This window comes from Pangasianodon hypophthalmus, chromosome 3, assembly GCF_027358585.1.
Source record: "Pangasianodon hypophthalmus isolate fPanHyp1 chromosome 3, fPanHyp1.pri, whole genome shotgun sequence".
Lineage (NCBI taxonomy): Eukaryota > Metazoa > Chordata > Actinopteri > Siluriformes > Pangasiidae > Pangasianodon > Pangasianodon hypophthalmus.
In genome coordinates, this window is record NC_069712.1 from 24,588,931 (window position 1) to 24,607,392 (window position 18,462).

An 18,462-nucleotide genomic window follows, 5' to 3' on the forward strand; every position below is an offset into this window, starting at 1 on the left:
AAAGCCACCAGCATTGTGATTGACCCCATACACCCCTCAAACAAACTCTTCACCCTCCTGCTGTCTGGCAAAAGGTACCAAAGCATTTGGGCCCTCACTGCCAGACTGTGCAACGATTTCTTCCCCCAAGCCATCAGACTCCTCAACACTCAGAGACTGGACTGACAAAACACATACACACACTCTACTGAACACCATCCCACTCCCTTTGCAATTTTTGCACATTTCTGCATTTTTTTGCTGCTACTGTATTTATAAAAATATTGTACCTAAATCTTGTCATTACTATACTCTCTACCTGGCTGCTACCCCAATAACTGCTATGGCGATATATGGTATAAACTTATCTGGTGAATTCACTATGTCATGGTTGTTACATTTACATTCACAGCAATTTATTATATTATTATTCTTTTGCACTACTTCTTATATCTGACACTTTCATACTGGTCGGTGCTGCACTGTTGTCCTGTTTTAGTAATTATTGTGCTGTCTCTTTGCACATGTTTTCACATGCACTTTATGTAGTAATGTGTAGTCTCTTGTAGTTCTGTGTTGTTTTCTGTAGCACCATGGTCCTGGAGGAACGCTGTTTCCTTTCACTGTGTACTGTACTAGCTGTATATGGTTGAAATGACAATAAAGCCATTTGACTTGACTAAAAAACACCACCAGACAAAAGTTCCAGTATCATCTCCTTGACCAGTGCAGATTCGTGATTCATCACTGAATATCACTTTCATCCAGTCATCCACACTCCATGATTGGTTCTCTTTAGCCCACGGTAACCTTGTCTTCTTCTATTTAGGTGTTAGTGCTGTTTTTTTGTTTGGCTTTTCTATTTGTAAATCCCATTTCAGTTCTGTCATAAACATTGACTCCTGTTTCTGTCCGTTTGTTTTTCATTTGTTTTGTTGTGCAGTTTCTGTTTTCAAATCATATTGCTTTGAGTTTTCTATCCTGACACATCTTCCTTGGTCTACCCGTATGTTTTCCTTTTATTACCTTCCCATTTTGATTATACTTGCACCAAAATTGAGTGATTCCATAATTTTTTCCTCTATGTGATATGGAAAAAAAATATGCCATTAATTAAAATATTTTAATTTAATTCATTTAAGGTATATTTCACAAATCCAGAATGTTCAGCTATTAAAGACATAAAAAATTGTTTTGTGTCATATCTGTAATTTGTTTATTTGCTACGAAGTAAAGAGCTGGGTGAAAATCCTTTAAGTGTGGTGATTCCATAATTTTTGCCAGGGGTTGTAATTTTAACCATTACTAGTTTATTAGCATTAATGGAGTTTCTTTAGAGCCTAATTTATAACATACATCTTTAACTCATAATTGCTTGCATGGTTTCATACAAAACTTGAAAGGCATATACAGAACTACTAACCATGCAACTCACTCAAATTGGCCATTGGGGAGTGTATCCCTGGAAAAGGTTAATATTAAAATTTCTTTTTCTTGTAATCCTTTGGCTGAACACAAAAATGCCTTTTGGACCATTTAGGCACACCCACTCCAATTTAAATATATTTTTGCAAACTAGTTCTAGAATTTTTTTTGTCCTCTGTTCCTAAAATTGGTGTCAAAATACTCAGCAGAGTCTAATATTCAAAAATTATCAAAAACATGTTGAGAATTGCAAAAACAAGGGAGGGGGCAGAGCTTGATTAAGTAAAACACATGTAATTGGGTACTGGTTGTATGGATCCACCTGAAACTTGAAAGGCACATTCAGGCCAATGTTATGATGAGGTGTGCAAAGTTTGTTGTTTACCTGTTTCTCATTAACCAAAAGTCTGGTTGAATTTTGGTGTTCTGAATTTAATTTTAATAGATTTCAACTGGGTTGCTTCAAAAACATGGCCTCATTCAGCCAAATGGGTTTTGGCAACATTTCTTACAATTTCATACTTATTAAATTATGTTCATCTCTGCTTGTGGCTATTATTATTATTATTATTATTATTATTAATGTGTTACTCTACTATATATGTTTTACTAATCTAAAGGATTAGTCTGTGATACATACTTTTATATACATGAGAGTATTGCTAAATGAAAATATGAATATTAATAAACATATAAAATGTATAAACAATAATATTAATAATGCATGTGATGTTAACAATATGCTCAAAAATTGTGTAGAATAACATTCAGGTGTGAGATCTGTGGCACAGCTGTTTAAGTTGGTACTGCAGGCTAACCTTGCATGTAGACATTGTTAAAAGAAAGTATAGCCTTATCATAGTGGGGCACAACATATGGCATTTCACAAGAAAAGTTAGCCAAGGCAGACAATACTGCAGTGCACTATCCCTGTACTAACTGCTGCCACGCACACACATTTTACATTTGCATTTGGCAGACACCCATTTCAAGGGCCTTGCTCAAGGGCCCAGCAGTGGCAGCTTGGTAGTGCTGGCACTTGAACTCACAACCTTCTGATCAGATGTCCAATGTCTTAACCACTGAGCCACCACAACCAATCCCCAATCAAAAAACACACGCACGCACACAAGCACACATTCCTAGTTGTTCCTCACCCTAGAGCCAACGGGTTAGAAGGTGTTAGGCAGGACCCTGGTTTCAGAGCTTTCTAAATGAAATAAAAAGCTGGTCGATTGGAAGATCTTCTTATGGTGCTTAAACTGGAATTTTCAATGTTTCCACATGCGCATGAAACCTGAGAGAGTTACACCAAAAAAGGGAACTAAAGGGGGACACAACTACACAAGCAGCTTCAAAACAAACATCATCAATTTCTTCACTTAAATATCAAGTGGTGCAATATCAGCACCAGTAAAATATAACAAAGAGCTAACATGCCCAATATAAATCCTCAATACATGCCTGTATACATGCCTAAGACAAATATGGACACTCAAGTCTGCTGCATTATATCAGACTTTTCAAAACAAAAAGAGGTAAGTGTGTGAACACACTGGCTGAAGATAACAAACCAACATATGGAAGTTTATATATGTTAATGTAGTGAGGCAGTTGAGAGGAGAAATCACTGCAAAACAGAGAAAGGTAACATAACATCTGACAGAAGGTCCACTGCCTTTTGAAAAATAAGAGCAAGGCAAGAGACAAAGAAGTTTCAAAAGACATACTATATAAGCTGTTCAACCCAAGATGTTGTCAATTCCTTGTTTCTCTGAGAAAGTTCAGGGGATGGTGGATTGTTTTGTATTACAAAGTCTCCATACATAGGGGGAATTAACTGTTTTTAAGCGATATGTAACTTTATTTACAAAAAATCCTCTACATTTGTAATTGCCATTCCTTTGTAAACACACATGGAGTCATCTCTCCCAACTTTGGCTCCCAGTTTGGCAGAAGTGTTGTGTGTGATGTGCTTGCCATGTTTCCTGTTAAAGTCCATCGCAACCTTACATCCAGCCATGAGAATGATTTCAATATTTCAATGATTTCTCTTTTATCAATGGCATTCTTAAACCCTATCTGAAAAAAAAAAATATTATATAAACTAAGTATTTTGGAAGACATTTTGCTAAAAAGTGTTAATTTCATTTATGTGTGGAGACTTTTGGGACACCCTGTAGTTTGGATTAGTTTTAACAGTCTTAAAGAGAAATATAGCTGCGAGAAGCAACTATCGGGGTTCAGGCGTTTTAAGAACCTTATATGCATGTGTAAAAAGATATTATTTACACCAGTTCCATGATTTCAGGACAAATTACACAGAAGTTATAAGCAAAAGAGCAATTTTTCATATCTGATGAAAACTGCTCACGTACCCTGAAATTTGGTGAAGATCCAACGAACCATCTAAGACGAGTTCGAAAAATAGTTTGTCAGAAAATAAAAAATGGCAGAAAATCTATTCAGGCTGAAATTGAAACCATGGCATGCATTCGACTTGGCCCGAGCCAAGGAATCAGAGGGAAAAAAATTATTTTGTTTCTAGCCCTTACAGTTCAAAGGTTATTAGCAGAAACAGGAGTAAAACTTTGACCTGTTGGTGGTGCTACAGGGCTTGAGATAGCGACTCCAAATTTGCTCAGCTAACATTTCAGACTGTCCCCTATATGTGTGCCAAATTTCATAACTTTCCTATGGACATTTCTTTGGGCTGACATAGGCTCCAGAGCGGGAGAAGAAGAAGAAGAAGAAGAAGAAGAAGAAGAAATATAGCTGCAAGTAGCAATTACAGGACCAAGCACAACAGAGGCTAAGTAAGGAGATAAGCAAGCATCAGATCATGGTCATGATTTACATATCAAGTTTAAGCAAAGATATTGCATAAAACACTATGCGGCATTTATGTCAATGCATTATATGGAAACAGTCTGAGCTATCAAAACACCCCCCCCCCCCCCCCCCGCCCTTTACCCGCATACTCTGATAATGATTTATGTGAAATTTGGTGAAGATTAGATTAATGGTCTAGGAGGACATGGCTCAAAATGACTGTGGAATCACTGGTTTTGGTCTATCAGCATGAATCCATAACTTACTTTTCTAGCACTAGGTGGCGCTATTCCGAAACTGTGCAGGTTACATTTAAAATAGGCGAAAGTAATCAAAAGCTATCAGCATTTAGATGGCATAAGATATCACCATAAGATGGCACTGTGGCACTCTGACTATAAGGTGGCAAACTTTAAGTACCTTCAGAGCACAGTGCCAATGACATATACTGATTCTCGTAATGACACGCCAAGATGTTCGTAAAATACAGCATTTTATGTCTAAATTCAAACTGGCCAACATCCAAAATGGCTGACATAGAAAAATTTTACAGCATTTGATTGATTGATTTTAGGACAAACCATTCAGGAGTTGGAAAGAAGCAAAAATATGCTTTTTTCATATATCGTGAGCACTAGGTGGCGCTGTTCTGAAACTGTGCAGGTATGCTCAAGTCATGGTGGTTATGAAATATAATAAGCTTGGACTGAATACATTAAAGTGTTACAGAGATATAGCCTCACGTCCATTTCGGCATGCTTGCCATTGAGCTCGTTTGTCCATCATTCAAGAATGGTTTGACTAATCAACATGAAATCCATAACTTTTTTCCGGCATGGTCTGAAGTTGAGCAGATACGATTTTCATGAAAATCAGACCACAGTGTAGGAAGAGTTTGAAAAAGTAGGTTTTTCATAAAATTCAAAATGGTGGAAAATCTAGTCAGAAATTGATCACATGGTATGCTTTTGACTCGGCACAATCTAAGGAATCAGAGGGAAAAAAAATTTGTTTGAAGCCCTTATGGTTCAAAAGTTATCAGCATAAACATGAGTACAAATTTGAGCTTTTCGTGGCGCTAGAGGGCTTGAGATAGCAACTCCAAATTTGCTATGATAACATTTCAGACTGTCCCCTATCTGTGTGCCAGATTTCATAACTTTCTTATGTACATTTCTATGGGCTGCCATAGACTTAATAGCAGAAGACTAAGTAGTAGAATATTAATAATTATAGCTGCAAGCAGCATTTTCAGGGGCCAAGCACCCAGAATCGGTGAGCCACACATTCACAGACACACTACAATTGTTGCCTAAGCAATCACAGGAAAACTTGCGGCAAAACTTGAGGCAATGGGATTCAAGAGTGATTTGTTGTTTCACTTATGATCTTTATGTTTTGACAGTGATGGAAATCTCTGACTGTACGAGGAAAGGTCTAGATGACCAAATGGGCAGCAGGGTGGCATGAATATCAAAATTTCTTTAGATAAATTTTGTTCAGACAGGTCTCAAGATGATGTGAGCCAAATGTGGTGAAGACAGGACAAAATTTGGAGGAGGAGCAGCAAAAATGGCAGTTAAATGTAAGCATTTTTGGCATGTTATTATAACTTCTGACCAGTAGGTGGTGCTACCACAAAATTTGTTGCATAGCCTCAGGTCATGGTCCTGAAGATGCCTATCAGGTTTTGCGTCAGTGTGCAAAGTCGTTGCTGAGATACAGCCTCAAAATCCTGTTTGGCTTCACCGTCAGATTCGTTGGCCCATTACCTGCAAATCCTTTGGACTATTCAAAATTCTTTTGATAACTTTTGTAAAGCTTACTGTGAAGATGATGTGTGCCAAATTTGGTGATGACTGGACAAAATCTGTAGGAGGAGTAGCTGTTTTTGACAAAATCCAAGATGGCAGAAAATCAAATTGGGTGGAAATTGATGTCATAGGGTGTATTGAACTCGACTCAAAACAGGGTGTCCAGAGATGCCTGGCTTTTAAATTTTGGACACACGGTTCAAAAGTTATGACGATAAATGTACTTCCAAATTAGGCCCAAATTTGACCTGATGGTGGCGCTAGAGTGTTGGTAACGCTTGGCCCAAATTTGGTCAGAATGTTCCTTAGACCCTCTCCAATCAGTGTGCCAAATTTCACAACTTTTTACCAGACGGTTCTATGGGCTGCCATAGACACCCTTGCCAGAAGACGAAGAAGTTACATAACTGAGCTGTAATGTATTTATTAACAACTACAGCATCTTTCAACATCTTACTCGCTTGCTATAACTTATTTTCACTGAATAATGACCTATTCAATTTTGCTGCTTTTGGCAAGAGTATAGTAGCATACTTTTACACTACAGTTCCTTTTACCTTTGTTCACTCTTTTCCGGTTTTAACATTTTAAACCTGTGTCTCCTCTTTGCATTTGTAATCCAAAGTGCTGACAATCACAGTGTAGCCTGGCATTGCAAGTTACACCTACCGTAACAGTTCCTTGTTCTGGTCGTCACATAGTTCCGCCTTCACATTCTCTGTGCATGAATCTTCTGTTGGTGCAGCTACTTCAGCTTTGAGTTTGTGGGGCTCTTTATGAATATTATTGTCTTCCTCATCACTACAGACCCGGTCTTCTTCCTTCAGGCTTCTGATGTTCACTTTGTTCCTAAAAAGTCTCACTTCTTCTGATTTCTCCTCCTAAAAGCAATTTTACAAACAAATATTTGCAAAATTCCACTTAGTAGACATAGTATGGTTTTAGTTCAGGGGTGTCAAACTCTGCATTAATAACTCTGCATAATCTAAGGCTATTATTATTCTATCAATTAACACCAATAACTTGTCTGAAAATAGAATAGGATATTTTTCTAAGAGAAAGAAGGGCTAACAAACTATTCAACTGTATGAACTATCAAGTGATAACATGCTGATTAAAGCTTTTTAAATTTTTTAAAAAATATTTAAATATTGATAATTTGTTTCTCAAATACTGAAAATATATAACTAAGAAACAGATTTAAGAACTTCTCACGTTGGATTATCTCTGCTTAGAAAATACATGCCCTTAGTCTCCCATCACCCTTGTCTTTGCATGCCATCAACTTTACTTTTTTCATAATATTTATAAGTCTCTACAGTGGGTGATACATTATGGGATTTGGAATCAACTGATGAATCACTCTAAAGGCCAACACTCATACGCATAGCACAAGAAGGGGGGATTTCAGGTTTGAATCCCCTGAAATATTTCATGACAGTTCCAAATGCTTATTTGTGGAGAATAACATAGCACATAGCATAGCTGATAACATTTGCCAACCAAATGCCAAATAACATTTTTTGTACATTATTTGCACAATAATGGCATTTATAAAAGGCCAACACAGTCATCATTACCATTCTTCCATATTTAGAAAAGAAAGGTGGATCTGGTGTATCAATCATAAAGGTATTTTATTGCAACATTATTAATATGGCAAGAGAGGCTGATAGTAGATCATGCACTGAATGATTAAATAAAAATTTGTGCCCCCATCGCTCCAACCACTGTCTGGATCCACCCAAAATGCATGAGCATGTTGTACTTTGCAATTTAATTGTACAGATACTATCAGACACCTTTCCAAGCCAATAGAAGTCAGTTGTGGTTGCAGGAATAATTGGTCCGAGGAGCTCCGTTTTTATAGCTAGTTGCCTATAATGGAGACGTTTAGCTAGCTAACTTTGTTAAGCTAACAAATGAGTTTATGGTATCTGGCTGGGCAGCACCATCTGCCTTCTATCCCATGATGTCCTAGATGTTGTAATCAAAAAACATTACATCTTAAACATGCCCACAAACAAATCAAGAGACATATACTTATAAGACACTTGTATGCCTTCAATTTGTCTGTAGTATAAATGCTCAGAGTTTCTATGAGGTTCATATATTCATATGTCCGGGCATTGCAGGTTAGGCCACTGTTCAGGATCATTTACCACTGACAGGAGAACTCATAAGGATCTTCTAGAGTTACACCAATTGAAAGTGTTAGTTTAGCCAAATAGCACTCCCTGTCTTTTTGTGGTAATCCATAATAATAAGTGGATAACATTTTAGCTAATGTCGATCCAATACCTAAATAAAATTCTTGATAGATTCTTCAGTCAGATTATAAACAAGTAGCGTCAGGTTGCTATGCTACTCAGGGCTTTTTGCAAACAGGTTGCGCTTTTTGTTCACAAACATTAAATTGGTCTATTTCTTCTTTGTTGCCGCTGCACCTGAAAGGCAGTGAGATGTGGTGCTGATACCTTGACAATATTTTTTGTGCTTAGTGATCTCTCTGGATCAGGTTTTGGCTCAACACTCTTTGTTCTCTCTGCTGGTCCATCAGTATTGCAATCTGTGTGAGAAATCAGCTTCTCCACTGCTTTAAATGGGAGGTCCATGCGGAACGTGATCCCTGTTGAGGTGCAGTAGTCCTCAAAACCGTAAAGATACCTGTGGAACATGCACAAATCTAACTCGAAAAGCAAAGAAAAGTTTTTAATCTAAACTGAACTTTGAGACATATTAATAAAAGTTCATGAAACTGTGAGACATTTTTCATTTTATGATAACAACTGGCTTGGACTACATACTTTCTATAGGCGCATTTGACATTGTACCCTGCAGCAGAGTTCAACACAGGGATTCCCAGATCTTGATACACTTGTTTCCAAATAGATCCACTCTCAATCTGCCATGAAAAGAATGACAAAAGAAAGCAGAAGTAGGAAGAGAGAAATGAGCAGTAGCTCAGAATATGACACAGGAACCAGAAAACAACAAACTGACTGGTAAAAACTCTGCATAACCAGCAAATTCAGATCCTGCTGGATAGTGTCCAGTTAACCTATTCACTTAAAGGATATTCCAAAGTATGAACAGGCGATTTATTCACAAATTAATATAATTAATAAATATAATTAATAATGATGAATTAATAATGATGAATTAATGATTTATTTAATTACAGAATTAAAAATTTCTGTCACCCACTCATATACTCTATTCAAGGCTGGAAATGAACAGGCATTGGCAAAACAGTTGGCCCATAAAAGTTTCTTCCTAAAAGCAAGCGATTCTGATCAGCCTAATCGACTTCAGACACAAGTTGGCAGCAGAAAGCTTTCTTACCCTAAAGGCATGAATAAAATAAACAGCTAGCAACAGCCATGTTCAATATGTTTTGTTGAGCGAATTGTTGGTTTTTTAATGCTGTAAGTATAGACTGACCAGCCATAAAATTAAACCACCTGCCGAATATTGTGTAGATCCCCCTTGTGCCACCAAAACAGCTCTGACCTGTTGAGGCATGGACTCCACAAGACCTCTGAAGGTGTGCTGTGGTATCTGGCACCAAAACGTTTGCAACAGTAACATCCACAATGCCAGGACCCAAGGTTTCCCAGCAGAACACGTCCCAGAGCATCAATTGCTTCCACCAGCTTGACTTCTAGCCATAGTGCATCCTGGTGCCATCTCTTCCCCAGGTAAGCAACGCACACACGCCCGGCCATCCACACGATGTAAAAGAAAACAAGATTCATCAGATCAGGCCACCTTCTTCAATTACTCCATGGTCCAGTTCTGGATCCTCACATGGCCATTATAAGCACTTTTGGGGGGTGCAAAGGGGCCAGCATGTGCACTCTGATCGGTCTGCGGCTACGCAGCCCCATATGCAGCCCCATACGCAAGCGGCAATGCACTGTGTGTTCTGACACCTTTCTATCATAGACAGCAGTACAGTAGCTCTTCTGTGGGATTGGACCAGACAGGCTAGCACCCATGCGCATCAATAAACCTTGGGCGCCCGTGACCCTGTCACCGGTTATCCTTCCTTGGATAACTTTTGGTAGGTACTAACCACTACATACACATCAACTTCAAGAACTGACTTTTCACTTGCTGATTAATATATCCCACCCCTTCACAGGTGCCATTATAACTGGATAATCAATGTTATTCATGTCACCTGTCAGTGGTTTTGATGTTATGGCTGATCAGTGTGTGACAATCCAAATACTTATGAACCTGACTCTCTGTGTGTGTGTGTGTGTGTGTGTGTGTGTGTGTATATATATATATACAGTCATGTGAAAAAATTAGGACACCCCATTAAATATTCAGTTCTTTATTAATAAATGTCAACATGTCAATTTCTGATCTTGTTTTAATTTGTACCTGTAGATGAAAGTGATGTAATTGCATGTAAACAACAAAAAAATCACTCTGTTTTCACTTATTAAACAAAAGAAATCAAAAATGAGTATTTCAACTGAAGAAAAAGTTAGGACACCCTATGCCCTAACAGGTAGCGTTTCCTCCTTTGGCTGAAATAACCTCAATGAGACATTTCTTGTAGCCATCTACCAGTTTCTGATGTTGACTGGAGGAAAGTTTCCCCCACTCCTCAATGCATAATTCTTTCAGCTGTGTGATGTTTGAGGGGTTTCTTGCATGCACAGTCTGTTTCAAATCACCCCACAGGATCTTAATAGGATTTAGATCTGGGCTTTGACTTGGCCATTCCAGAACTCTCCATTTTTTAACTTTTCAGCCAGTCCTTGGTGGATTTACTGGTATGTCTGGGTCATTGTCATGTTGCAAGGTCCAGTTCCGCTTCAGCTTCAATTTTTTTGACAGATGGTCTCACATGTTCCTCAAGCACCTTCTGAGACAATGTAGAATTAATAGAGGATTCCTGCTGCAGCAAAGCATTCCCAAACCATAACACTTCCACCTCCATGATATACAGTTGGTATGAGGTTCTTCTGCTGAAATGCTGCATTTGGTTTACGCCAAACATGCCCTCTGTTATGGTGTCCAAATAATTCAATTTTAGACTCATCTGTCCAAAGCACATTATTCCAGAGGTCTTGGCCTTTGTCTATGTGTTCTTTAGCAAACTTCAGTCTTGCCCTCATGTTTTTCTTAGACAGCAAAGGTTTCCTCCTTGCACACCTCCCATAATAATTAAAGTTGTGCAGTCTCTTTCTGATTGTAGATTCATGCACTTTGACATCAACTGCAGCAAGAGCTTGCTGTAGGTCCAGTGATGATATTTTAGGGTTTTTGGAGACTTCTTTAAGCATCTTGCGGTCTGCTCTTGGGATGAATTTGCTTGGACGGCCTGACCTGCCCATGTTAGCAGTTGTTTTAAATGTTCTCCACTTGTAAATGATTTTCCGGACAGAGGAATGGCTGATTACAAATTCTTTTGAGATCTTTTTATATCCCTTACCAGACTCATAAGCATCAACAATCTTCTTTCTGAAGGCCTCAGAGAGCTCTTTGGATCTCACCATGGTGATACCTCTCACTTCAACAATTAAGAGCAAACCAAACTAAATGTCTGAGGTTTAAATACAGCAAGCCTCCTTCAAAATGCTCTGTAACGAAGTTCTAATAATTTGCATCTGATGTGATACACCTGTAGGTAATTTATCCATTTTAAGTACAAATAAATGTGGGGGTGTCCTTACTTTTTCCTCACAAGAAATTGGATTTTTTAAAATGACATTTTACAGATTATTTTAAAAAAGACCTTTCTTTGGTTTTATTTGTTTAGTTATATTACTTGAATATTCCAATATTGTTAAAATGAAGATCAAATGCCCATATGTTTAACTATGTTTAAAAAAAAAAAAAAAAAAAAAACACAGGCTTTCATGGGGTGTCCTAATTTTTTTTACATGACTATACATACATACATCCACTTTGAATTCTTTAGTCTGGATTGAATGAGGCGGTAAATGCAGCCTGACTGGAGCAGAGCTGTGTGTGTGTGTGCTACTGCTTTGTGTTTTCTTCAGGTACTACTGATCGTCTCACTATGGTGATCTGGTGTGGTGATTTTGCCACAGATGCTAATATGCTAGTACACTAGTACAAGCTTGTGAAAAACAGTGTGCGTAGGAAAAAGCATGCTTTTTTAAACCCGTCGCCTGATTTTTAAATGAAGCGGAAGTTACTTTTTCACACAAGGGAGTATGGGTTGATTAATGTTAAATGTTTATTACATTTCACATAATATAAGCAGTACATTATGATGAATAGTCTACTTTATTATGAAGTTTTATGTTAAATCTATTGGATACATTATGTATTGTACAATACGCAGATGTATTGCATGCACAATGTGATACAATGTATTGTTACATCGTTACATGTATAGTTAATAATACATTGTTACCTGTATAGTTAATAATCACAGTTCAACCAGGGACATTGCACTTCCACTGTTTCTCTAATTCCCCCAAAACTATTTAAAATCAAAATCTTACTTACATGAAAACAAGTTATGTCAATAGGTCAACAGTGTAGTGTAAAAATACTTTGAGGTGATACTGTTTTCTCTGCTGTAATGTGCTCTGCCATTTACAACAATGGTCTTTTCAGTCTAACTGAAGTGATGTAGTGCAACGCAGTGTGCTTCAAAATGCATTCCTAAGTAAGCAAAAAAGAAATTTGTTGCCAACTTTTTTTTTTGACAAAACTTTTGATAATAAATGTTGCAGCCCTAGCATAATTTTAAATAAAAGACCTTGTTTCTCACTTATTACATGTGAATAGGTGTTGCTGCTGATTCAGTGCTCTTAAATTTTGTGTTCTTTAGGAGTGTAGGAGTATTACTGACAAAAAGACCAATCTACTGGTTTTCTAATGTTGTAAATGTTGTAATTTACTGAAGTGTGAAAATATTTGAAATCTTAATTTTTTTCGATTTAATTGCAAATTGGTAGTAAACCAAAAAATCCAATTTAATTGGCTCGATAAATGTTTCAGACCCATCCTATGGCCTGGGGTGGCTGATGCCTCCACAGCTGTCTACACTTTACCTTCGGTTCCTACTTGTAGCTTCCAAAATTAGATAAAAAAAAAAACTTACCATAATGTCATCTTAATAACCTAATTAGATTAGGACTTTTAAAAAACTAAAATTCCAAGGAATTGCTAAAATTTATCTTTGATATGAAGTAAATAGGGGTGGCTTGTTACATTTATTCTTATATATTTATACTTTGTAATACCTGAGCTAGGGTCTGTTTCTTTTCAGAATGCTGCTTTAGACTGAAAAACAATAACTAAGTACTTACACTGTCAAATCCTCCAAGATTGTGCACCAGCCTGTAGAGTTTAAAGAGGTTCAGGTTTCTGTAGCCCAGCACTGGTCTTTTGTTGATGGGTGTGCCTTGACAAAGAATGGGTTAGAGACTGTTAGCAAACTGTGAAAAACATGATTGAGTCCACAGTTAAACTGTCCTGAAATGCCTTCGAGACCTTCTAAGACACTATAAAACAGACCTAATCCTCCATATTTTTCACCAAAATTTTGAAAGGGTTGCATCATGAAAGTTTTTGCCAGAAAAGCTTTGCTTAATTAATTTATCTTTTTCAGTGCATCATTTAAGGGGACAGGTGGCTCTGCCTTGAGCCATCACAAGAGGGCAGCACAGAGCAGCCAGAAATATTGCTAGACCGGCTTCTGCCACTAGAGGGACGTTATTATAATCAGTGGCAACCAGCTCCACCTGTGCCTGGATCTATTTAAGGAGAGCTCCCAACTCGCTCAGTGCTCAGTCTTATGGCAACCTTGCTACACAATGGTGGTCAATTCTCAGAACATATGAAATGACTAGTTTTTGCTATACACTGAAGACATTTGTGTTTGAGATCAAAAGATGAATATGAGAATATTGATCAAAATGTCAGCTTTCATTTCCTTTCAGCTTTCATTTCATTTCATTTCTCCCTTCAGTCTCTTGCTCCTGCATGCTCAATTAGGTTAAGATCTGGTAGTCTAAAACCTTCCACTTTTTTCCCCCTTATGAAGTCCTTTGTTGTGTTGGCATTGTGTTGTGGGTCATTGCCTTGCTGCATGATGAAGCTCCTCCCAATTTAATAACCAATATTTCTGCCCTATTTTTCCTACTCTCGAAGTCTTTTTCAAATGATGGATTGTGATCTGTTCCATGTCTTGGCTGTTGGTACACCAGTGGTTACATTCTTTTTCAGGACATTCCAAATCGTTGTACTGGCTATGCCCAATTTTCTCTGATCAATTTTTCCTCTTTTCTCAGCTTCAAAATGACTTGCTTTTCTCCCATAGATGGTGCTCTGGTCTTCATGTTGGTTTATCCTTTTTAACAACAAATGCAGTCTTTTGGTGAACCCCAGGGTTCAGGCAAAGAGTAGGCATTCAGAGCTATTAAAATAAAAGGTGTCATGTCCTGAAATGTTTAATGCATCTAGATGTAAATATCAGGAAATATAAGCTGAAAATCTTATCTGTCATCTCATTGTCATCTATTGATCTCAAACTCAAATGTCTTCTGTGTATAGAAAAAAAAAATAATTGGCCTGGTCATTCCAATCTTCTTGGAGGTGACTAACACACACACACACACCCACACCCACATGTGTGTATTCAATTCTAAGTTTTTTTTTTCAATTTATCAGGACAAAGAAGTTGGTGTGGTCCTCACCAACTTCTATAAGCAAGCAAATAAACTTAGGTGACAAAAAAAAACCCAAAAAAAACCCCAAAAAAACCAATATATTTCGAAAGTAAACCAACATTCAGAAACCAGGTGGGGAAAAAGTAAGTACACCATATAATTCAGTTGGTTGAGGCCTGGACTTTGACATACACACACATTTCAACACCTTCATTTTTTTCCTCTTTAGCCATTTATATGTTGATTTTCATTTGCCTGAGATCATTTTCCTGTTGCATGACCCAATTTTGACCTAGCTTAAGTACAAAGTTCTGGACAGATGGCTTGACATTTTCATCACAGTCTTAATGACTGCAAGTTTCCCAAGTCCTGTGGCTGCAAAACCAGCTCAAATCATTGCCCCTCCACCACCAAGCTTGACAATTGGTATGAGGTGTTTGTGATACTCAGTGTGGTTTTTGCCAAATATGGCGCTATGCCTGATGACCAGACATCTCCACCTTAGTCTCATCAGTTTTAAATGGTTTGTCCTTGGACTGAACTTCCTGGGATTCCCACTCCTGGGAAGACTGGCAACTTGAAGGGTCTCCATTTGTAAACAATCCTTCTCATTGGTGAATGGTGAATTTCAAATTGTTTGGAGATGGCCTTATAACCCTTCCCAGATTGATGAGCAGCAACAAAAATTGCTTTTCTAAGGTCATGGCTGAAGTCCCTTCTCCTTGGCATGATGTATACACAGACACACACACACACCCACACCTGAGTGCTCCAGGACACCAAACTGCCAAAAGTTCTGCTTTAAAAGAGGCAGTCACACTTCTTGATGAACTTCTTAACTAATCTTAGGCCCTGATAAATAAAAACATAGAAACTGAACGAGGATATATATATATATATATAAAAAAAAACCATCTGCCTAATATTGTGTAGGTCCCCCTTGTTCTGCCAAAACAGCTCAGACTCATCAAATCATGGACTCCACAAGACCTCTGAAGGTGTGCTGAGTTATCTGGCACCAAGACATTCGCAGCAGTCCTTCAAGTCCTGCAAGTTAGGAGGTGGGGCCTCCATGGATCGGACTTGTTTGTCCAGCACATCCCACAGATGCTCGATCAGATTCAGATCTGGGGAATTTGGATGCCAAGTCAACACCTTGAACACTTTGTCATGTTCCTCAAACCATTCCTGTACAATTTTTACAGTGTGGCAGGGTGCATTATCCATGCTGAAAGTGGCCACTGCCATTAGGAATATCGTTGCCATGAAGGGGTGTACTTGATATGCAACACTGTTTAGGAAGGTGGTACATGTCAAAGTAACACCCATATGAATGCCAGGACCCAAAGTCCCAGCAGAACATTGCCCAGGGCACCACACTGTCTCTGCCAGCTGCCTTCTTTCCATAGTGCATCTCTTCCCCAGGTAATCACCACATATGCACCTAGCTGTCCACATAATAATGGCCCCATATGCAGCAAGCTGCAATGCACTTGCAATGCAAAGCACAGTGCAAATCTGAAAATATATTGTGTACATTTCAATATAAATATGATCTTTATGATCAGGCATGTCAATAGACAGATGTCCTTATTGATTTTTTTTTTATGAAAACAGTAGGCCTATACATACTGTATACATTTATCAGTGCAAATATTGTACTATTATATAATTATTTTCAGTGCACATCACTTATCTAAATCAAAGGGATTATGTTCCTCTACTTTACAAAAAGCTGGCTGTAGTGCCAAAGGGTCCTCACAAGTCCATTAACAGTATTAATGCTATGTAACGTTTCTGCAGAATTCAGCATGACTGAGAGGGCTAAGGAAATTTTCAACAATCTGTTGAAGAATAATGATTTTAGTGAGACAAAGACATAAACAAATATGGAAAAATTAAGAGCTTGTCTATCAATACGCCTGATAAAATGTATGAATATATAATCAGAGTTTATAACTATATATTCGGGATTTACATTTATATATTCATGATTTATAAATATAAATTCAGAATTATAACTATATATTCAGGATTTACATATTCAGGATTTATAACTATATTCAGATTCATAAATATATATTCTGATTTACATTTCTATATTCAGAGTTATAAATATATATTCGAATTTACATTTCTATATTCAGAATTATAACTTTATATTCAGGATATATATATATATATATTATATGCGCGCACACACACACATTTGTTTATTACAAAGATTATGTCAAACAAAGATTATGTCAAGAAAAACCTACAGAAACAGCTGATCTTTATTAAGGGTTAATCAGAATCACTTCATTCATGACCGGTTTATGATAATTACTTTTGAACATGTCATTGGTTAATTCTGAGCAGTCATGCCCCATCTGCACACCTTATGCATCCAGTATTTTTTTCATTTTCTTTCCTAAAATATTTCTTTTTTTTTTTTCACTTTTTACTATTTTGTTATTTTTGAATTTTTGTTATTTGTTATGTCACATTAAAGGTGGAAAAATATCTGACATGATTAATCTGGTTTAAGTATTTACCTCACAAAAACGTGCAATTTTAACAGGGGTGTGAAAACTATTTATTTATTTATTTTTTTTTTTAGAAACACAGTAGACTGGTTTAACACAGTACAGTCGGGTCCATAAATATTTGGAGGTTGACAAAGGGATTCTTATTTCAGCTGTATACCACAGTATATTGGAGATAAAATTAAATAATGAATATTAAAAGTGCACTTTCATACTTTCACTGGGTTTCTTCCCTGGTGATGCTCTGCCTTTATTGCAGCTACCTTCAGTTCCTGATTGTTCTTGGGGCCTTTTGCCTTCAGCAGGTGAAATGCATCGCAAAACATTCCACTTCTTTGCCTTAAAAAGTCTTGGGTTGTTTTTGAAGTATGCTTCGGGTCATTGTCCATCTGCATTGTAAACCGGCATCCAATGGGTTTTTAAGCATCTGGCTGAATCTGAGCAGATAGTATAGATCTACACAATTCATAATTCATCTTGCTGCTTTTGTCAGCAGTCACATCATCAATAAATATAAAGGAACCAGTCCCACAGGCAGCCACACATGCCCATGCCATGAGATGAGGTGGTATAATTGGATCATGAGCAGTTCTTTCAGTTTCTCCATACTCCTCTACTATCAGCATTCTGGTAGAAGTTAATCGTGGTCTCATCTGTCCATAGGATGTTGTTCCAAAACTGTACTTTTTTCTTTTTTTTTTTTAAAATATTTTTGCCAAAAACTCTAATTTGGTCTTCCTTTCTTGAGGCTTACCAATGGCTTACATCTTGTGGTAAACCCTCTGTTTTTACTCTAGTCTTCTCTTGATTGTTGACTTTAAACAAGATACCCCTATCTCCTGGAGGGTGTTCTTAGTCTGGTCAATTGTTTCGAAGGATTTTCCCCCACCAGGGACAGAATTCTTCTGTCATCTACCTCAATTATTGTCTGTGGTCATTCAGGCCTTTTGGTGTTCCTAAGCTTTCCTGAGAAACGAGTGCTTTCTTTCTTTTTAAGAATGTACCAAACAGTTGATTTGGCCACACCCAATGTTTCTGCTATCCATTTAATTTCAACTCTAACATACTGTGGTAGATAGCTAAAATAACAATAACTTTGTCAATGTCCAAATATTTATGTACCTGCTGTATATAATAATAATAATAATAATAATAATAATAAAATATTTTCTCTAGTTTAGACTTTTAGTGGTTTTACTAGTTAATCCTTGG

General features: G+C 37.4%; 1 protein-coding gene across 13 annotated transcripts in view; it reads right to left on the reverse strand.

The window, feature by feature from the left end:
- arid4b (AT-rich interaction domain 4B) overlaps positions 1 to 18,462 on the reverse strand; it is a 126,055-nt gene that overhangs the window by 16,210 nt on the left and 91,383 nt on the right. For 12 of the 13 annotated variants that reach the window (XM_053232602.1, XM_053232599.1, XM_053232598.1 and 9 more), the window contains 4 exons: positions 13,361 to 13,455; positions 8,858 to 8,955; positions 8,528 to 8,717; positions 6,720 to 6,931 (listed from right to left, as the gene is read on the reverse strand). In XM_053232602.1, the coding sequence (XP_053088577.1) occupies positions 6,720 to 6,931; positions 8,528 to 8,717; positions 8,858 to 8,955; positions 13,361 to 13,455 (595 nt within the window). The remainder of the gene's footprint in view (positions 1 to 6,719; positions 6,932 to 8,527; positions 8,718 to 8,857; positions 8,956 to 13,360; positions 13,456 to 18,462) is intronic. The other variant, XM_053232605.1, reaches the window with a different exon arrangement.